The sequence below is a fragment of the Salmo salar genome, chromosome 13, assembly GCF_965601325.2.
Source record: "Salmo salar chromosome 13, fSalSal1, whole genome shotgun sequence".
Lineage (NCBI taxonomy): Eukaryota > Metazoa > Chordata > Actinopteri > Salmoniformes > Salmonidae > Salmo > Salmo salar.
This window is the reverse complement of record NC_138303.1, coordinates 107,227,501-107,245,564: the sequence shown is the minus strand read 5'-3', so window position 1 is coordinate 107,245,564 and position 18,064 is coordinate 107,227,501. Positions and strand designations below refer to the sequence as shown.

The following is an 18,064-nucleotide window of genomic DNA, read 5'->3' as shown; positions in this document are numbered from 1 at the left end:
AAGTGCATTGTCAGGTGGAGGGGAATCTGTCTTAATGTATGAATACTTTATAAGTGATAACTGTATTATGGGGTAACGAATGGAAAACCCCAGAGCCCCAGAAAACCCATCACTCATCTCCACGGTAACTACTGACAAGCTCTATTCCTGATGCCCGCCCTCCTTCATTATATCATCCCTCCATTCCTTCCTCCTACCACCCTCCTCTCTCTCAATCATTTATCCATCCACCACCACCTACCTCCTCCTCCATCATTACTCTATCCCACCACCCCATTCTATCAGTCATCTCTCCCTCTTTAGTTGTATTAAAGAGGAAGGGAGAAAATGAGTGAAGTCACTGATGCGGTGACCTATGAGAGATGATTGATCGATTGAGATCATTGTCAAGATTATTTATCTGTCTGTCTGTCTAGAAACATTCAGAAACAAAAGTACACATAAACTCAACAGCTAAATGACAATATGTCTTTTATTTTCTACATGTTAAAGGTTTATTATTTACAAACAAAACAAAATTCAAACAGAAATCAAAATAATTCTTTTGACAAACACCATTTGTCTGCATATAGTTGTAAGAACTCTGTGTCAAGTAACCAACTAACTGTTTCTTTTTTACCAAGCTTGTTTATTAACATGAATCTGTCAGCGGGGTTTAAGAGGAACGTACGTGTGGCTCCTAACTTACAGCATTATCTACACCATAATCTCTCCAAGATGAACATTATCGCACATTATCAGTTAACATATTACACCTGCACTGTCAAGGTTCAGAACCCAAAAGTTCTGGGCCCGTATTCACAAAACATCTCAGTTTAGGAGTACTGATCTAAAATCAGTTTTTCCTTTTGTCCAAATAATCGCATGAATTTATCCAAAAGTTCAAACTAATACTAGGTCAGCACTCCTACTCTGAGAGGCTTTGTGAATAAAGACCCTAGTTTCCTTTCTCTGGGCACTGGGCTTTGTTCGTTTTAGCATTTTTATTTAAAAACAAAACAAAATAAATGTACAAATATATGTGCTGGTTAATTGAGAGTTCTCCATACTGCTAAAACTGTAAGCTGATTCGTCCGTTCGTGTTGTACTACATACATCATAATGCCCATTCCAGAATGCTAGATAGCTGTGGTCGGAATTATTGTGGAAAAAAAAGCACATAGTTGGGAAGCTTTCCCCTCCAAAGGCAAGTATCAAAAACAGCACAAACCAACAGCGCTGCTATCCATCTGAACCGTGTAATAATTCCTATTCATGGGTTGCACATTTCGTCACAATATTGTTTTGAACATTCGTTTTAGGACTGATGCCCGACCGAGCACTCTACTCAATGCATTGTCAATTGGCGCTGATGAAGATTTCATCAAAAGTGCATGACAGTGGCTTGAAAATACAATGACATTTGTAGAGGCAAATAATTTGCAGGAAAACCTTCAGTCATCATTGTCCAATTGGTTCATTCATCCCCCCTTCTCTACCCTGTAACTATTCCCCAGGTCATTGATGTAAATGAACATTTGTTTTCAGTCAATTTACCTGGGAAAAGAAGGATAAAATGATATCACCAGATTTACTTTAGATGCAGTATAACATTAGTTAGCTAGCTAAGATTGAGGGGAGACCACCGGATTTAAGCTAGCTAAAGTTAGCTTTGCTAACTATTTTGGACAATCTTTGCTAGCTAATGACAACATTGTCATCTGTCTAAAGTAAGTTTGACTACATTAATGATGATGGCAAAGCCGATTCCTACTAAATATTTGCCTACTTTAGCAATGTCATTGTATTTCCAGGCCACTATAGTGTAATTTAGATGAAACAGTCATTAGCCCCGTTCAGAATGACTGGGCATCACTGGACTTTTGGGCACCAATATGGCTGCGGCGTCTGTAAAACGTTCATAATGGCAACGACGAGACGGAGGTGCCACCCATGAATACATTCACCATGGCAGATCAGGATTAAGCAGTCTTGGAATAGAACATCTCTCCATGTTTAGAACCCTAGAATAGGCCAGAGTGTTCCAATCTAGATCATACATCTCCCTTTAAACCTTCAATTCACTTAAACTAACTGACTGAAGAGTCTGTATCGGAATTTTCTTTCATCAGAAAGTGCAATTCAAAACAAAGAAAATTACTTTGAATGTTTTGCTTTGGCCAGTTTCATTCCGCGCAACATTAATAATCAACAAAACATCAGTGGCTAGCTACAAAGGAAGTTACAAAAGGTGCTTCAGATGTTTACAATGTCTCGTCAACGTGTTAGTATCCTCCCAGTTCTGTAGAGACGGTACTAGTCATTACTGTAATTCAGAGAGTTCTAGATCAGAATGAGAGAGCCTTTTTACTAGTCATTACTGTAATTCAGAGAGTTCTAGATCAGAATGAGAGAGCCTTTTCATAAAGTTCGCAATTGTCTTCAAAGATTCCAATAGTTAAACTGAGACATTTGGCCATCATCTTCATTGGTTACATCTTCCTCTCAAAAAAATATTGAAACATAGAACACATATGATAAGTAATTTATGTGTTGTACAGGTGCATATGCACATTAAAGCTCCTCACACTCAAAACAAACAAAAAGTATCGAACATGGCTACAGTTTTAGGCACAAATACTTAAGTGTCCTTTTGTGAAAATGTCAACGCTTTCGTTGCACACAAATAACGTCTAGACAGACAATGAACAAAACATAATCTCACAGTACATTTAACGTCAACATTTTTTTTTTTTATATAGTATCTTTTTAAGTATTTGTGAGAAGTACATGCTTTTTATGAGACTTTTTTTTTGGGGTGGTGGACTCTGTATTGGTAGAATGTTGACACACGTTGTCTGTATTGAAGTACTGCTCATCTTTTTAGGTGTGTCTCTAAGGGGGGGTTTAGATACTCGAAGCCGACTGATGGAGCATGTTTTCCGCCATGAAGATAGTGACTCTAAAATCATGAGAGGTGGTTGTCTGTGAGGAACATATCATACTAATTACTCACATGGTTACTATACACAATACATGGGGGGGGGGGGGGGGGGTGGCGTCTCTAGCAAACATACACATAAATTCATAAGCACGTCAAATAGCCTGCAACCTCACGAGGGTAAGCTGTGTTAGAATGACTGACCTTAATGAATTGTCTCAAAGTTTAGTCACATTTCTGGACCCCCCCCCCAGGACACTAAATAAATAAGCTTAAACATTGTAATTTTGTTGATATTGTTACAGTTACTATGATGGATTCAGACACACAAGAGACAGAAACCTTAATGCAACACAGCATATGTTGCTCTCGCTCTAATTCACACACTGTGATTGTTTTTAAAATGGGGCCCAAACACTTGACTTATAACACCACCTATTCAAAGAGAGAGAAGTGTCTGGAAAGGTCATGACAGTCTTCTTCAACATTAACTTTGACAGGAAAATTCATACGTCTAGACTGCAAACCTACAGCAGATGGGCATATTGCAGAAAAATACAGAATTGATAAATTTTTTGTCGGTAGGAAAACATTTCTTTCCATTCCACTGCCACACTAGACGATCACATTACTTTAATACATGATATGGAAGGTGAGAAATTAAATATGAAAAATTAATTAAAAAGCAGAAAGCCTGACTAAAACATCCAAACAGGCCGTCCGTACCCTCGGAATGACATAAAAAATATATTTTTTTAAATTGGAAATCAAAAGATGTCAAAACTAACTAAAAGATTTGGAGTCACAATATGATAGATTCAACAATGATTCATATTTACAGTAATTCTAAAGTGTCACATTGTGTATGGGTAGTCAAACATACAATAACTCTTAATTGCTGTAAGGAATGGGTAGGTTTACTCACCCAGCACACCCACAGTAAGAAAAACACACTGTAAAAGGGTATTACTGTATTGTGTAGCATGTGACTGAAATAAAATCTAGCAATAGAAATAATACTGTTCCAAAGGAGATGAACATACAGGGGAGACATGTTTGAAGTGTATAATAACAGGTGTTAAGGAGTCCATGCTACAAACGTGTTGAAAAGTGTTGAAACATCAGCGTTAAATGTGTTGAAAAGTGATGAAACCTCAGCGTTAAAAAAAATATTTAATCCCTCATTCGCTTCTCTTTTGCTTGCTAGATGGTTAAAAAATAAACAAGGAAACAAGGACTATGCAGACTAATGAAGATTCTCAGTATGACAGGCATTTCTCAGTGTCAAGTAGTGCTAGCTATTGCGTTAAGGTTTTCTTATCTCTAATGAATATATGCATTGTTGTCACTTATTCACTTTTTTTCTCACATATAGATGATGATGATGATGATGATGATGAAGATATCAAGGTTCCTGAAAGAAGTAAGACATTGTTATGATTGAGAATGCATCACACAGTATCTGTAAATACTAGATCTACAAAACTATTTACAACACACATATAGATAATCTTTATATCACAGTCTATTGCATAATGGTGATAATCTTTAGTTTATAAATATTATAAATGTACACATAGTTTTGTTAAGCAACATTACATAACGTCTATCACTGTCTGAAATTAGGACTAAAAACAGCATCATCCATTCTTCGCTCACAACATCATCCTTCTACAAACAAAAAAAGAGCATCGCTTCTATTTATATCATTCCCTTTGGACCCATAACACTGTCATGGTGTTCACCGACCACTGTGTGAGGACACTGTGGCTCAAGAGGATGTATTGCTGAGAGCAATGGAACACCTAGCTATTGTACCTGTGTTGATTGCTAAGATAAAGGTCCCACAAATTCTGTCATTTAGATTTATGTTTGAGTGTGTGCTTTTTTTTTTGTTGTTGACAGTTTCAAGGTTCGCTTGCGTCAGTTATTCCACAGTGGTGACAAAGCTGCGTAATGTGAGAAGATATTTTACTTCCTCTTCTCGCAGGTAGAAAAAAAAAAAATCAAAAAGTCAACTGTCAGGATTCATCACGATGCATTCCAGTTTACAAAAACAGAAAATAACAAACACCCTCCCTCTCCATACATTTGATATCTATATTTATATTTTTTGGAAAGGAAGACTCATGTTTATATACTAGAGCTTTTAAATAGTCTTTGCCAAATATTCTAGTTGGATTTACACACATATATATATATATATATATTTATTTAATATACATTCTTAAATGTAGGGAGAAAATGTGTCTAAAATATAATACAAGGGCAGTCTGTACAGGAATTCCTTTAGGCTCATTTTTTTTCTGAACAAAATTTTGAGAAAACAAAAAAATACTCAAGTTCATCTTTATCTTTTTTTTGTATCTCCATTTAAAAATGAAATAAAACAGAAGTTTAAAAAAAAAAGAAAAATGGGATCATAAATTTGATGCGAACCGCATCTTATCTTGCTCGGTCTCTGTACTGCTTAAGGTAGAATCTCTTCTAGAATCTCTCCTAGAGCCCGTGGAATCCCTGTGCTGGGCTGCAGAGGACACCGCTCGCACCGGAGGCAACGCTCCCGATGACATCTGGCGGAACAGGTTGACCCTCTGGGGCACTGTGGTGCGGAGACCGCTCTGTATACCCATACCCTGGACCGCAGCCACCGGCGGGGCAATGGAGGCCAGGGAGTCCCCGGACGCTGCAGGGTGCGCTCGGGACCCCAGGGACGTGTCATGGGGCAGGGAGGGCTGGGAGGCAGAGAGGTGGCGCACGTCTCGACCCAGGCTTCCCGACTGGAGAGCATGACTGGCCTTGTGGAGGCTGTCACTCCTCTGAGGTGACGGGACTTGCTGCTGCTGCTGCTGCTGTTGTTGTTGTGTTGCTGAGGAGGCCGCAGCTGCTCCTGGTTGCTGTGGCTGTGGTAGTGGTTGCTGTGGTGGTAGGGCAGTAGGCAGCGGCTGCTGGATAAGGGAGAGCTGGGAGGCGGTGGGCGAGCCGTACTGGAAGCTGCGGCCTGCCAGCCCAGGGGTCTGCACGGGTGGACTGCACACAGCCGTGGTGAAGGATACCGGGGACATGATGGACCCTTGCTGATGAAGAGAGAGGGGAGTCTGGGAGACGGGCGAGGATGAGTTCAGGTTGCCGTGGATGACACTGGGGACGGGATAGACACCCTGCGCCGAGGCTGGCAGGATGCGGGCGGCGGCTGCGGCGGAGGGGGCAATGACGGCCGAAGCGCTGTAGGTCAAAGGAGTGGCTGACTGCTGGAACTGGTTGTTGCCCAGGGCAGTGGTGTAGGGCGGCTGAGCCGGCGAGTTAATGATGGAGTTTCCAGATATCGGGGTGGTGTTCATCCCTGTGACCGACATCCCTGTGACCGACATCCCTGTGACCGACTGCTTGCGGTCCACCATCATCACCATCTCCCTGTCCTGACGGATTATCTGCTTCAATATCTCGTTCTCCTGCGTGTTGAACACCCCAGCGTTCAGATCCTTTTGGAACTTCTGGAGGAGCAGGCTGTTCTTCTTCCCTGTTAGGAGTAGATCAGTTAGAGGTTAGGTTGACTTAAGCCGTGATAGACATGGTAGCATATTAACACACAGCAGGGTGGATGTTATGGTGTGGGTTGTTATGGGTAACAGTGAGTAGAAATGAGAGTGACTATGGTATGAGTATGAGGACATCTGAGTGAGAGTGCTGTATTACCAAACTACTGTACATAGTTGATATCTAGTACATTGAGTTGTAAGATACTAAGAGGTAGTAGGTGAAAGGTAATATATTCATATAGATATTAGTATTAAGATTTAACATACATTACCAGTCAAAAGTTTGGACACACCTACTCATTCAAGGGTTTTTCTTTATTTTTTACTATTTTTTACATTGTAGAATAATAGTGAAGACATCAAAACTTTGAAATAACTCATATGGAATCATGTCGTAACCATAAAAAAGGGTTAAACAAATCAAAATATATTGTATATTTGAGATTCTTCAAAGTAACCACCCTTTGCCTTGATGACAGCTTTGCACATTCTTGGCATTCTCTCAACCAGCTTCATGAGGTAGTCACCTGGAATGCAGGTGTGCCTTGTTAAAAGTTCATTTGTGAAAGTTCTTTCCTTAATGCGTTTGAGCCAATCAGTTGTGTTGTGACAAGGTAGGGTTGGTATACAGAAGATAGCCCTATTTGGTAAAAGACCAAGTTCATATTATTGCAAGAACAGCTCAAATAACCAAAGAGAAATGACAGTCCATCATTACTTTAAAACATGAAGGTCAGTCAAACCAGAAAATGTAAAGAACTTTGAAAGTTTCTTCAAGTGCAGTTGCAAAAACCATCAAGCGCTATGATGAAACTGGCTCTCATGAGGACCGCCACAGGAAAGGAAGACCCAGAATTACCTTTCCTGCAGAGGATAGGTTCATTAGAAAAACTGCACCTCAGATTGCAGCCCAAATACATTTTTCACAGATTTGAGATTTTTGGTTCCAACCGATGTGTCTTCGTGAGATGCTGAGTAGGTGAACGGATGATCTCCGCACGTGTGGTTCCCACCGTGAAGCATGGAGGAGTAGGTGTGATTGTGTGGGGGTGCTTTGCTGGTGACACTCAGTGATTTATTTAGAATTCAAGGCACACTTAACCGGCATGACTACCAAAGCATTCTTCAGCGATACGGCATCCCATCTGGTTTGCGCTTAGTGGGACTATCATTGGAAAAGCATTTCTCATGAAGCTGGTAAAGAGAATGCTAAGATTGTGCAAAGATGTCATCAAGGCAAAGGGTGGCTACTTTGAAGAATCTAAAATCTAAAATATATTTTGGTTTGTTTAACACTTTTGTGGTTACTACATCATTCCATATGTGTTATTTCATAGTTTCGATGTCTTCACTATTATTCTACAATGTAGAAAATAGTAAAAATAAAGAAAACCCCTTGAATGAGTAGGTGTGTCCAAACTTTTGACTGGTACTGTATGTACAGTGAATTTGGAAAGTATTCAGACCCCTTGACATTTTCCACATTTTGTTACATTTTGTTAAATAGTTTTTTTCCCCTCATCAATCTACACACAGTATCCCATAATGACAAAGCAAAGACAGGTTTTTAGACATTTTTGCAAATCTATTAAATATAAAAAAATGAAATATCACATTTACATAGACCCTTTACTCAGTACTTTGTTGAAGAACCTTTGGCAGTGATTACAACCTCGAGTCAAGCTCTGTCAGTTTTGGATGGGGAGCATCGCTGCACAGCTATTCTCAGGTGTCTCCAGAGACGCTCAATCGGGTTCAAGTCCGGGCTCTGGTTGAGCCACTCAAGGACATTCAGAAGTCACTCCTGCATTGTCTTGGCTGTGTGCTTAGGGTCGTTGTCCTGTTGGAAGGTGAATCTTACCCCCAGTCTGAGGTCCCGAGTGCTCTGGAGCAGATTTCCATCAAGGATCTCTCTGTACTTTGCTCCGTTCATCTCTCCCTCGATCCTAACTAGTCTCCCAGGCTCTGCCGCTGAAAAACATCCCCACAGCATGATGCTGCCACCACCATGAATCTCTCTCCAGGTTTCCTCTAGATGCAACGCTTGGCATTCAGACCAGAGAGTTCAATCTTGGTTTCATCAGACCAGAGAATCTTGTTTCTCATGGTCTGAGAGTCCTTTAGGTGCCTTTTGGCAAACTCCAAGTGGGCTGTCATGGGCTATTTACTGAGGAGTGGCTTCCGTCTGGCCACTCTACCATAAAGGCCTGATTGGTGGAGTGCTGCAGAGATGGTTGTCCTTCTGGCAGGTTCTCCCATCTCCACAGAGGAACTCTGGAGCTCTGTCAGCGTGACCATCGGGTTCTTGGTCACCTCCCTGACCAAGGCCTGTCTCACCCGATTTCTCAGTTTGGCCGGGTGGCCAGCTCTAGGAAGAGTCGTGGTGGTTCCAAACTTCTTCCATTTAAGAATGATGGAGGCCACTGTGTTCTTGGGGACATTCAATGCTACAGAAATCTTTTGGTACCCTTCCCCAGATCTGTGCCCCAACACAATCCTGTCTCGGAGCTCTACAGGCAATTCCTTCGACATCATGGCTTGGTTTTTGCTCTGACATGCATTGTAAACTGTGAGACCTTATATAGACAGATGTGTGCCTTTCCAAATCATGTCCAATCAACTGAATTTACCACAAGTGGACTCCAATCAAGTTGTAGAAACATCTCAAGGATGATCAATGGAAACAGGATGCATCTGAGCTCAATTTCGAGTCTCATAGCAGAGGGTCTGAATACTTACATAAATAAGGTATTTCAGGTTTTTTATGTTTAATACGTTTAAAAAAAAAATGTAAGACCTGTTTTCGCTTTGTCATTATGGGCGATTGTGTATAGATTGATGAAGGGAAACAATTATTTCATACATTTTAGAATAAGGCTGTATGTAATGTAACAAAATGTGGAAAAAGTCAAGGGGGTCTGAATACTTTCCGAATGCACTGTATGTATGTATGAAAATATCCTCAAATAAAAGGTGACATTCTGTACTGCTGCATCACACGAAACATTTGATCTCAAATCCAAAATGCTGGAGTATTGAGCCAAATGAAAAGTTTTAGCTTCTCTGTCAAAATAAATACTCAGGGGAGTGTACCTACCCAAGAATAAAATGTATTAGATTCTAATCATTTTCACAAATACACCATAGGAATCGACATACAATATAATTATAAAACACATTGAGTTCACGCCTTGGCTATACATTCAGTAGGACAACAGTTAACTATGCACTACAGAATACACACTGGAAGGATTCAACCACCACTACTACAAATATTTCAACACAGTCCTTAAAACTATAGGTCCCAAATACTAAACCATATTTCTTTAATGACAGTTCAGTTTAGTGACATGAAGTTTCCACAATAAAAAGACAATTAAAACTCAAAGATCGTCAGTGTTTATTCATTTCTTGTCATTTTTTTAAAAATATTATTTTTTTATACAAAAGCTTTTTTTTATGTTTGAAAAATTAATTTCTTTAGTATGTTAATTTTAAAAGAACGGAATAGCTCTAGCCCTCCTGCCCGCTGGCTATGAATGAAGAGAGGTGTAAAGATTTATTTCCAGGATGTATTTGTTTTGAAGTGTTGACCTTTTCCTCACGATTGCTGAGAAACTCTTTTGGTTAGTAAGGATGACAGAGTAAGATTCTGGTACTGCTGGCAGCTTTAACAAAGGCTCATTAATCTTTTAAACAGAGAGGTTTTCTTTTCCTCGGTGTACCGTTAATGGTGCTAAGGCCTTACAACCTTCACTATTCAAGGATGCAGACATTTTACACTGGACTTTTGTTTTTACGAGTCTCTTCGCTGATAGAGAGCACATCATAAAGCACATATCTGCAAGTTAAGCAGATGTATAGTGGCTACATTGTACCACGTTAAGCAGATGTATAGTAGCTACATATCTGCAGGTTAAGCAGATTTATAGTAGCTACATATCTGCAGGTTAAGCAGATTTATAGTAGCTACATATCTGCAGGTTAAGCAGATTTATGGTAGCTACATATCTGTAGGTTAAGCAGATGTATAGTTGGTACATATCTGTAGGTTAAGCAGATGTATAGTTGGTACATAGTACCAGGTTAAGCAGATGTATAGTTGGTACATAGCACCAGATTAAATATATTTATAATTGGTACATAGTACCAGGTTAAATAGATGTATAATTGGTACATAGTACCAGGTTAAATAGATGTGTATTTGGTACATAGTACCAGGTTAAATAGATGTGTATTTGGTACATAGTACCCGGTTAAGCAGATGTATAGTTGGTACATAGTACCAGGTTAAGCAGATGTATAGTTGGTACATAGTACCAGATTAAATAGATGTATAATTGGTACATAGTACCAGGTTAAATAGATGTATAATTGGTACATAGTACCAGGTTAAATAGATGTGTATTTGGTACATAGTACCAGGTTAAATAGATGTGTATTTGGTACATAGTACCAGGTTAAGCAGATGTATAGTTGGTACATAGTACCAGGTTAAATAGATGTATAGTTGGTACATAGTACCAGGTTAAGCAGATGTATAGTTGGTACATAGTACCAGGTTAAATAGATGTATAGTTGGTACATAGTACCAGGTTAAATAGATGTATAGTTGGTACATAGTACCAGGTTAAATAGATGTATAGTTGGTACATAGTACCAGGTTAAATAGATGTATAGTTGGTACATAGTACCAGGTTAAGCAGATGTATAGTTGGTACATAGTACCAGGTTAAATAGATGTATAGTTGGTACATAGTACCAGGTTAAATAGATGTATAGTTGGTACAGGAACTTTTCAAAGCAGCTATTTAGAAGAAGAAAAAATGTTGCGTTAAAATACAGTAATTCACATATTGAAAATTAAAGGCGGATTTTAACAGTTTTCCCTTTTTCAGGGAACATTTTGACTAAATACTATATTTTGGAATTCCATTGAATCTAAAGTAAGCCTTTTCGAAATGTTATCCTTTACAAAATACAGTGCTAGTGGCATTTTCATTACACCCATATTCTGTACAGCCTCTCTGTTGCCATATGGTCAGCTGTACAGACGGCCGGGTCAACGGCAGGGCAAAAGCAAATTGTTTGTGGCAGGCAGACGTATCCATAAGGACAGGATGTTAACATTCGTAGCTTTGTGTGGAAGAGAAGAAAGGGTCAAGGGGATCACTGGATTGCTTCGTAAAGGTAAGTGTTGGCTAGACATGTCCTGGCAAAATCCATCCCTAGGGGTTGCGTCCCAAAAGGAACCCTATTCCCTTTATAGTGCACTTCCCATAAGGCTCTGGTCAAAAGTTTATAGGTAATAAGGCACCATTTTGGGACGTAGCCCAAGTCTCTGTTATGCCACACATAATACCTCACCAACCAGCACAAAGCAATGACCGCCAGGGCCAGCACTGGGATGAGCACTGGCAGGTGAATCAGGTGTGATTGATTCTGTCCTTAGACTGGGTACGCTCTGTGTGAGAGACGATGAGTCCCTTATCAGTCATTCCAAGGAAGCCGATCAGTCATTGGCTTGGCTGTGATTGTCTTGGGTGTGGACCAATGACAGCGCTGAACACTAGGGAAGTGGCTAGATGCTAACGCTAACACCAGACACTGACTGCAGGGTTACCATAGACTTACATGACATCAGCATACATTGCTGAACAGAATGCTTCACGATTAAACTCTGGATGGGGAGGAGCACAACACAGACATGTTATTGTTGAAACATGAGGTCATGGGATGGAGGAGTGCCCTTGTAAGTCACGTACAGTATATTTACAGTACAGTACAGTCAAATCTCACACAGCTCAGTTATGCTTTGACACTGATCAAATGGAAGCTGAGGTCTGTGGAGATAATGTATTGGTGCATAATATAGTGATATTATGCAGTAAGACAAATATGTTTAACCAAAACCGTTAAACTAAGGGAATTAGACATGGAAATGACTAGAAAGGTGGACTGCACTGATAGTGGAGGGGTACAGTGAAGACTTTGAGCCACAAGAACACACTTGTTTTGCAATGATTTCCTGTTCTTAAGTGTATTAATTATAGGTCATCAGGTGTGTTTAACCATGGTAGATGTACTGTTTAAACACTGCTTAAACGTTAAACTTTGAATACCCATATTTGTGTTACATTTTCTCTTTCTCAACGTACTCGGCGTCTTTTTAGATGTAACTGCCCAGTTAACATTGAAATGAATAGGTGTTGTTTATTAAAGATGACCCTTCGTTGTCTGTATACATGAACCGTACTGAAATGTTATGAATCAAACTGAAATGTGGCTATTTCAGTGGCTATTTCACAAAGCGTTTGTATTGTGCTGTATTGAACTAATGGTATGGTGACAAACCGGTTGAATAATGTTGTTTCCACTTCATTTCAACAACAACAACAAAAACATTGTGATGATGTTGAATCAACGTGGAACACTAATTGGATTTGCAAAAAGTCATTAACGTAAGGAAATTTCATATTTTTTTCACCCAACTTATAACTTCAATGACATTGGATTTTTTATTTTATTTTTACATTGAAATCACGTTAGTTGACAACTCAACCAAATGTAAATCAAAAGTAGACGTTAAGACGACGGCTGTGCAAAGTAGGAACTGTCAATCCTGGATGTGAGGGCCCGAGGGGAAATAAAGTAGGAACTGTCAATCCTGGATGTGAGGGCCCGAGGGGAAATAAAGTAGGAACTGTCAATCCTGGATGTGAGGGCCCGAGGGGAAATAAAGTAGGAACTGTCAATCCTGGATGTGAGGGCCCGAGGGGAAATAAAGTAGGAACTGTCAATCCTGGATGTGAGGGCCCGAGGGGAAATAAAGTAGGAACTGTCAATCCTGGATGTGAGGGCCCGAGGGGAAATAAAGTAGGAACTGTCAATCCTGGATGTGAGGGCCCGAGGGGAAATAAACACCACACCAATTAAGACGTGAACAATTCAAAATAAACTGAAACAAAAGGCGGTTAACAGAATTAACAATAATCAGAACAATACAAACCATTAATGCTGGTTAGAACCAACAAAGGAAAGAAACACAATTATCTTGTTATCTCTGTGTGGTGTCAAACTTTTAACTACTTTTGAACATAAAAATAAAAACCCAGAAACTTTCGCTGGTAGCTGATATCAAGAAAACAAACTTTAGTTGTTTCAATAAGTAAAGAAACATTCCTGTTGCATCCCATTTGAAAAGCTGCTTTTCCCCTTAGTGCCACTGTACTGATGAGATGTGTAGAGAAATAGTACACTAAACTAGGCCTATAGACTAATGCTCATTAACTTTATTTAGACTGTGGCTCTTAATCAATTAGGAGATTAATGATTACTGACCATAAGGCTCGTTAAATGTATACTCTAGACTTTCACACATTTGATTGGTTAGCTAACCGACTAGTCCGTGCAGGTAAATCCCTGCCCACGGTAATTACTGAGAAGGGACGTAACAGAACAGTGAGGCGTTTACAGAGCAGTACACAGAGCTCAAAAACCTCACCAGGTGGCTGCTTGGTATGACGTCAGCCCAAACTCTAAAAATAGGAAAAGCATAAAGCTGCTTAGGTTCTCTCTCATGTCACTCTAACCTTTGTACTAAAACAAAGACAATGATCAGCTCAACAAATACACAGTAGTCATTTTCTCAATGATTAATTTTTTTTCTAAAAAAGGCTCCATCACAAAATTCACAATTCATGTCAAACTGGAATAAGCTTCAACTGTAATAATTCTGAAATAATGAAAAACATTTTTTTTTTAAACAGATGAAAATGTATTCCTAAACTCAGCAATATTGGTTTAGTTGCATTGATAGAATCCAAGTACTTTCATAATGGCTACAGAAACAATATGGCATGTAACATTCAATCAATATTCCTTTGTTTTAGTTACCTCTGTCAAATTACTACTTAGAGAATTACCTGTATGTTGACAACAAAGATTATGTTAAACCTATTGTGGGGAACCTTAGTCTAACTTTAGGTTTCTTTTCAATGGAGGAAGGAATTCACCTTGTGAATGAATGTAACACTGTGAGTTCATGTTCTGGAAAATGTATTTGAGAACAAATTAATTTTAGTCCGTCTGGTTCATTTCCCCTGGCTGTGCGAATATTGAAATTGGAATAAAGTGTTTACCTGCTGCCTATTCGTCGGCCAGGACACTCTTGAAAACGAGATGTGCTCATCTCAAGAGGGACTCCTGGTCAAATCATTTTTTAGATAGAGATACAATCAATTGTGCAACATGTTATTTGTTTCAAATGCATGGTTCTTTTTTTTAAAGAACCAACCAGACAAGCACTTGCAGTCCAAGTCCATAAATAAACGAGACATCCAGCACTGATCATGACATTGTATTTTCCCTTGTATGAGACAAACCCCCTTTTTTTTTAAGTCCAAATGAACATAACACTTACTGATTTAGGAGAAGTGTTTTTTTAACAGCCGGCAGCCAGCTCTTGTATTGAAACGGAATATAATGTGACACATCTGTTGGTTGTTTCCAAAAGCCAACCTTATTCTCTAGTGAAAAGGGCAAATGTAAATCACGACCACCACAGAGGTCAAAAGGGCATAGGTTTCAGAGGGTAGTGTAGACACAATCTACAGGGCAATATAACAGATGTACAGTACTATAGCCAGTGGGTCAAAGCTATGAGAGGAATCATTCACATTTCCAGAAGAAGGTACATTCAGCGCTATGACAACATACCATATTTGCCTAATAGGCACTGTGGACTATTAATTTGCTCTGATTGGTCTATCCCAACCATGTTTTATTGATTGATTGATTGACTTGCCTGTCACAATAGTATTGCAATGTTGAGTCAACACAAGGAGTGCAAAGCAATTCAATATAAACATGCCTTAGACACAAACAAAGATACCAACTCAAACTCAATAAACCAAAAACAAAGAAGAAACAAACAAAGATACCAACTCAAACTCAATAAACCAACAAAGAAGAAACAAACCAACATACCAACTCAAACTCAATAAACCAACAAAGAAGAAACAAACCAACATACCAACTCAAACTCAATAAACCAACAAAGAAGAAACAAACCAACATACCAACTCAAACTCAATAAACCAACAAAGAAGAAACAAACCAACATACCAACTCAAACTCAATAAACCAACAAAGAAGAAACAAACCAACATACCAACTCAAACTCAATAAACCAACAAAGAAGAAACAAACCAACATACCAACTCAAACTCAATAAACCAACAAAGAAGAAACAAACCAACATACCAACTCAAACTCAATAAACCAACAAAGAAGAAACAAACCAACATACCAACTCAAACTCAATAAACCAACAAAGAAGAAACAAACCAACATACCAACTCAAACTCAATAAACCAACAAAGAAGAAACAAACCAACATACCAACTCAAACTCAATAAACCAACAAAGAAGAAACACACAAACAAACAGGAAATAAATACAAACCACAAGCTTAATCCAGGTTTGAGCCAACATTTGCACACTATCGTTCTGCAAATTCAACTTGTTTTTATAAAAATCTTCTCACAGTATCTGTTATATTTAAAAGACACTGGGTACCTGTACACAAAAACTCCCATCATATCGCCCTTTTTGGTAATAGTTGTTAATAGTATGATAAAGTGCCTGAGCAAAATGAAAGTTTGTTATAGATAAAATTCACAATAACTTTATGCTATTATATATCAAATGTTTGGCCATGCAATTCAAACAAATGTCCCAGAGTTCCAGTTGAATACCCTCACCATACTTTATCCATGTGATGATAAATATCCCCAACCACTCCTATCCAATTCCTATATTCCTACGGTAATGATCCATGACTCTTTAATGCTTTACGCTCATAGTTTCAAACTACCGGTCATTTGAATAACATTAGAATATTTGTTGATGTAATGTCATAATTGTAATGTTAACTTTAACATGCCATAAAGCATGTTTAGTAAGTAATCTTAAGATTTATACTTGATCTATTCTTTTACAGAGGGGGAGTTGGACGACTCCTTTCAATTTTGTGTGATTTATAAAAAATCTAAAAAAAATCTAATTAGAATTGAATATTTGAAACAGCTAATGTTTCTTTTAAATAATCTCCTTATAAGTTATTTTAAGTTATATGTTTCTCATTGGTTCAAACCAGGTGGGCCAAGTCTGGCTAAAATCCTTCAAGAAAGTGAAAATTTTAAAGCCGAAAGTAATTGAGGAGTGGGCTAGGGATTAAATGAGGGCAAAATAATGTGTACATTATAAAAGTAGACCTCACATGGAGAAACAAACAATTCTGACATCCCTACTAAGCTCACTTCAAAATGAAGCCTATCTATGCAGAAACCAAAAGTTGAGAAAAATAATATTGCTGATTTCTAAAACGTTGCATACGACATCAGTTAACTTCGAACTTCTGTCAAAATGTGAGACCTGACAAAAAGGCACTTGTAACGTAATAAATATAGCTTACCAAGCCACCTGCTGTATTCTGTCCTTTAATAAAGATAAAAGATTATAGACTTTTCATGGAAACATAACGGCCGTCTTAGGACAAAGAGTACATACAGTACACACAATATGAAAAGGGTGCTTTCTCAATACGGATGCATTACCTATATGCATTACTAGTGCAATATTCTACAAGCATTAGATGCTATATGCTTTCTTCTCCTTATGAGTGTGTGGCCATGATGAAATGTGAATTTTAAAGGCAACCTCTCCAGATAAATATCAGACAATATTTGTAGCATCAAAGCAGCCAATTGAGGAGCAACAGTTAAACCAGATTATATCAGAATATTTCCCAAATATTAATATAGTACAAATCTAGTACATTATGAGTATAATTATTTAAAAGGGAGAAGTTATTTAGGAAAAACAGCATAAAAAAAGATGCCCTGGTTGCATTACATACATGTGCCCCTTTTTTCAGTCATTATAATCATTCTGTTTCTATCTGATTCATTGATTATCTTTCTTTATGACTTTAGTTAAATTGCCACTAATAACGGCAAAGTTTGTCTATGTTTCTCCAACAAATGAAAGGAACATGGCTTGGCAGGAACCAGAGTGAGAGGTGAAGGAACTGGCCGTGTACAGTAGCTAGGGTTACAACATTTAGTAGATTCCACAAATTTCCAAGTTTTCCAGAAATCCAGGTTGGAGGATTCTCATATCTCCTGATTATTCCCTCCTGATTGCAGGAATATCCCATCCGAGATTTCTGCAAAGCTGGGGAATTTTGGGAAAGTTGCCAGACGCTAAGGGGAGTCATATATAATGTCTACAAGCCGTGCCTGTCAAGCAGGATCAACACAGGTCAAACCTGGTCAAACCTGGTCAAGCCTGGTCAAGCCTGGTCAAGCCTGGTCAAACTTGGTCAAGCCTGGTTAACTTTGAGGCCTCTGGCTCCCTGCCCTCCCTCCCTGGTGTCACATGCCCAGCTCAGGGCCCCTGTTTTGGGGGCCAGGCCAGTCTATGGCTGCTCTGGCTGGGCTGGTCCTTGGGACGGGGTCGGGGTGCTGCTCATACCCAGGTGTGCAGGTGAATGGAGACGGAGGCACATGCAGATGAATTATAGCTTCCATCCACTCGCCAG

At 39.0% G+C, this 18,064-nt stretch overlaps 1 protein-coding gene across 1 annotated transcript in view; it reads right to left on the bottom strand.

Annotated features, from left to right (window-relative positions):
• Positions 1 to 454: 454 nt before the first annotated feature.
• Positions 455 to 18,064, bottom strand: part of hcn1 (hyperpolarization activated cyclic nucleotide-gated potassium channel 1) — a 172,211-nt gene continuing 154,601 nt past the window's right edge. Inside the window, exon 8 of the mRNA XM_014138939.3 lies at positions 455 to 6,440. Within this exon, the coding sequence (XP_013994414.2) occupies positions 5,341 to 6,440 (1,100 nt within the window). The 3' untranslated portion in view covers positions 455 to 5,340. The remainder of the gene's footprint in view (positions 6,441 to 18,064) is intronic.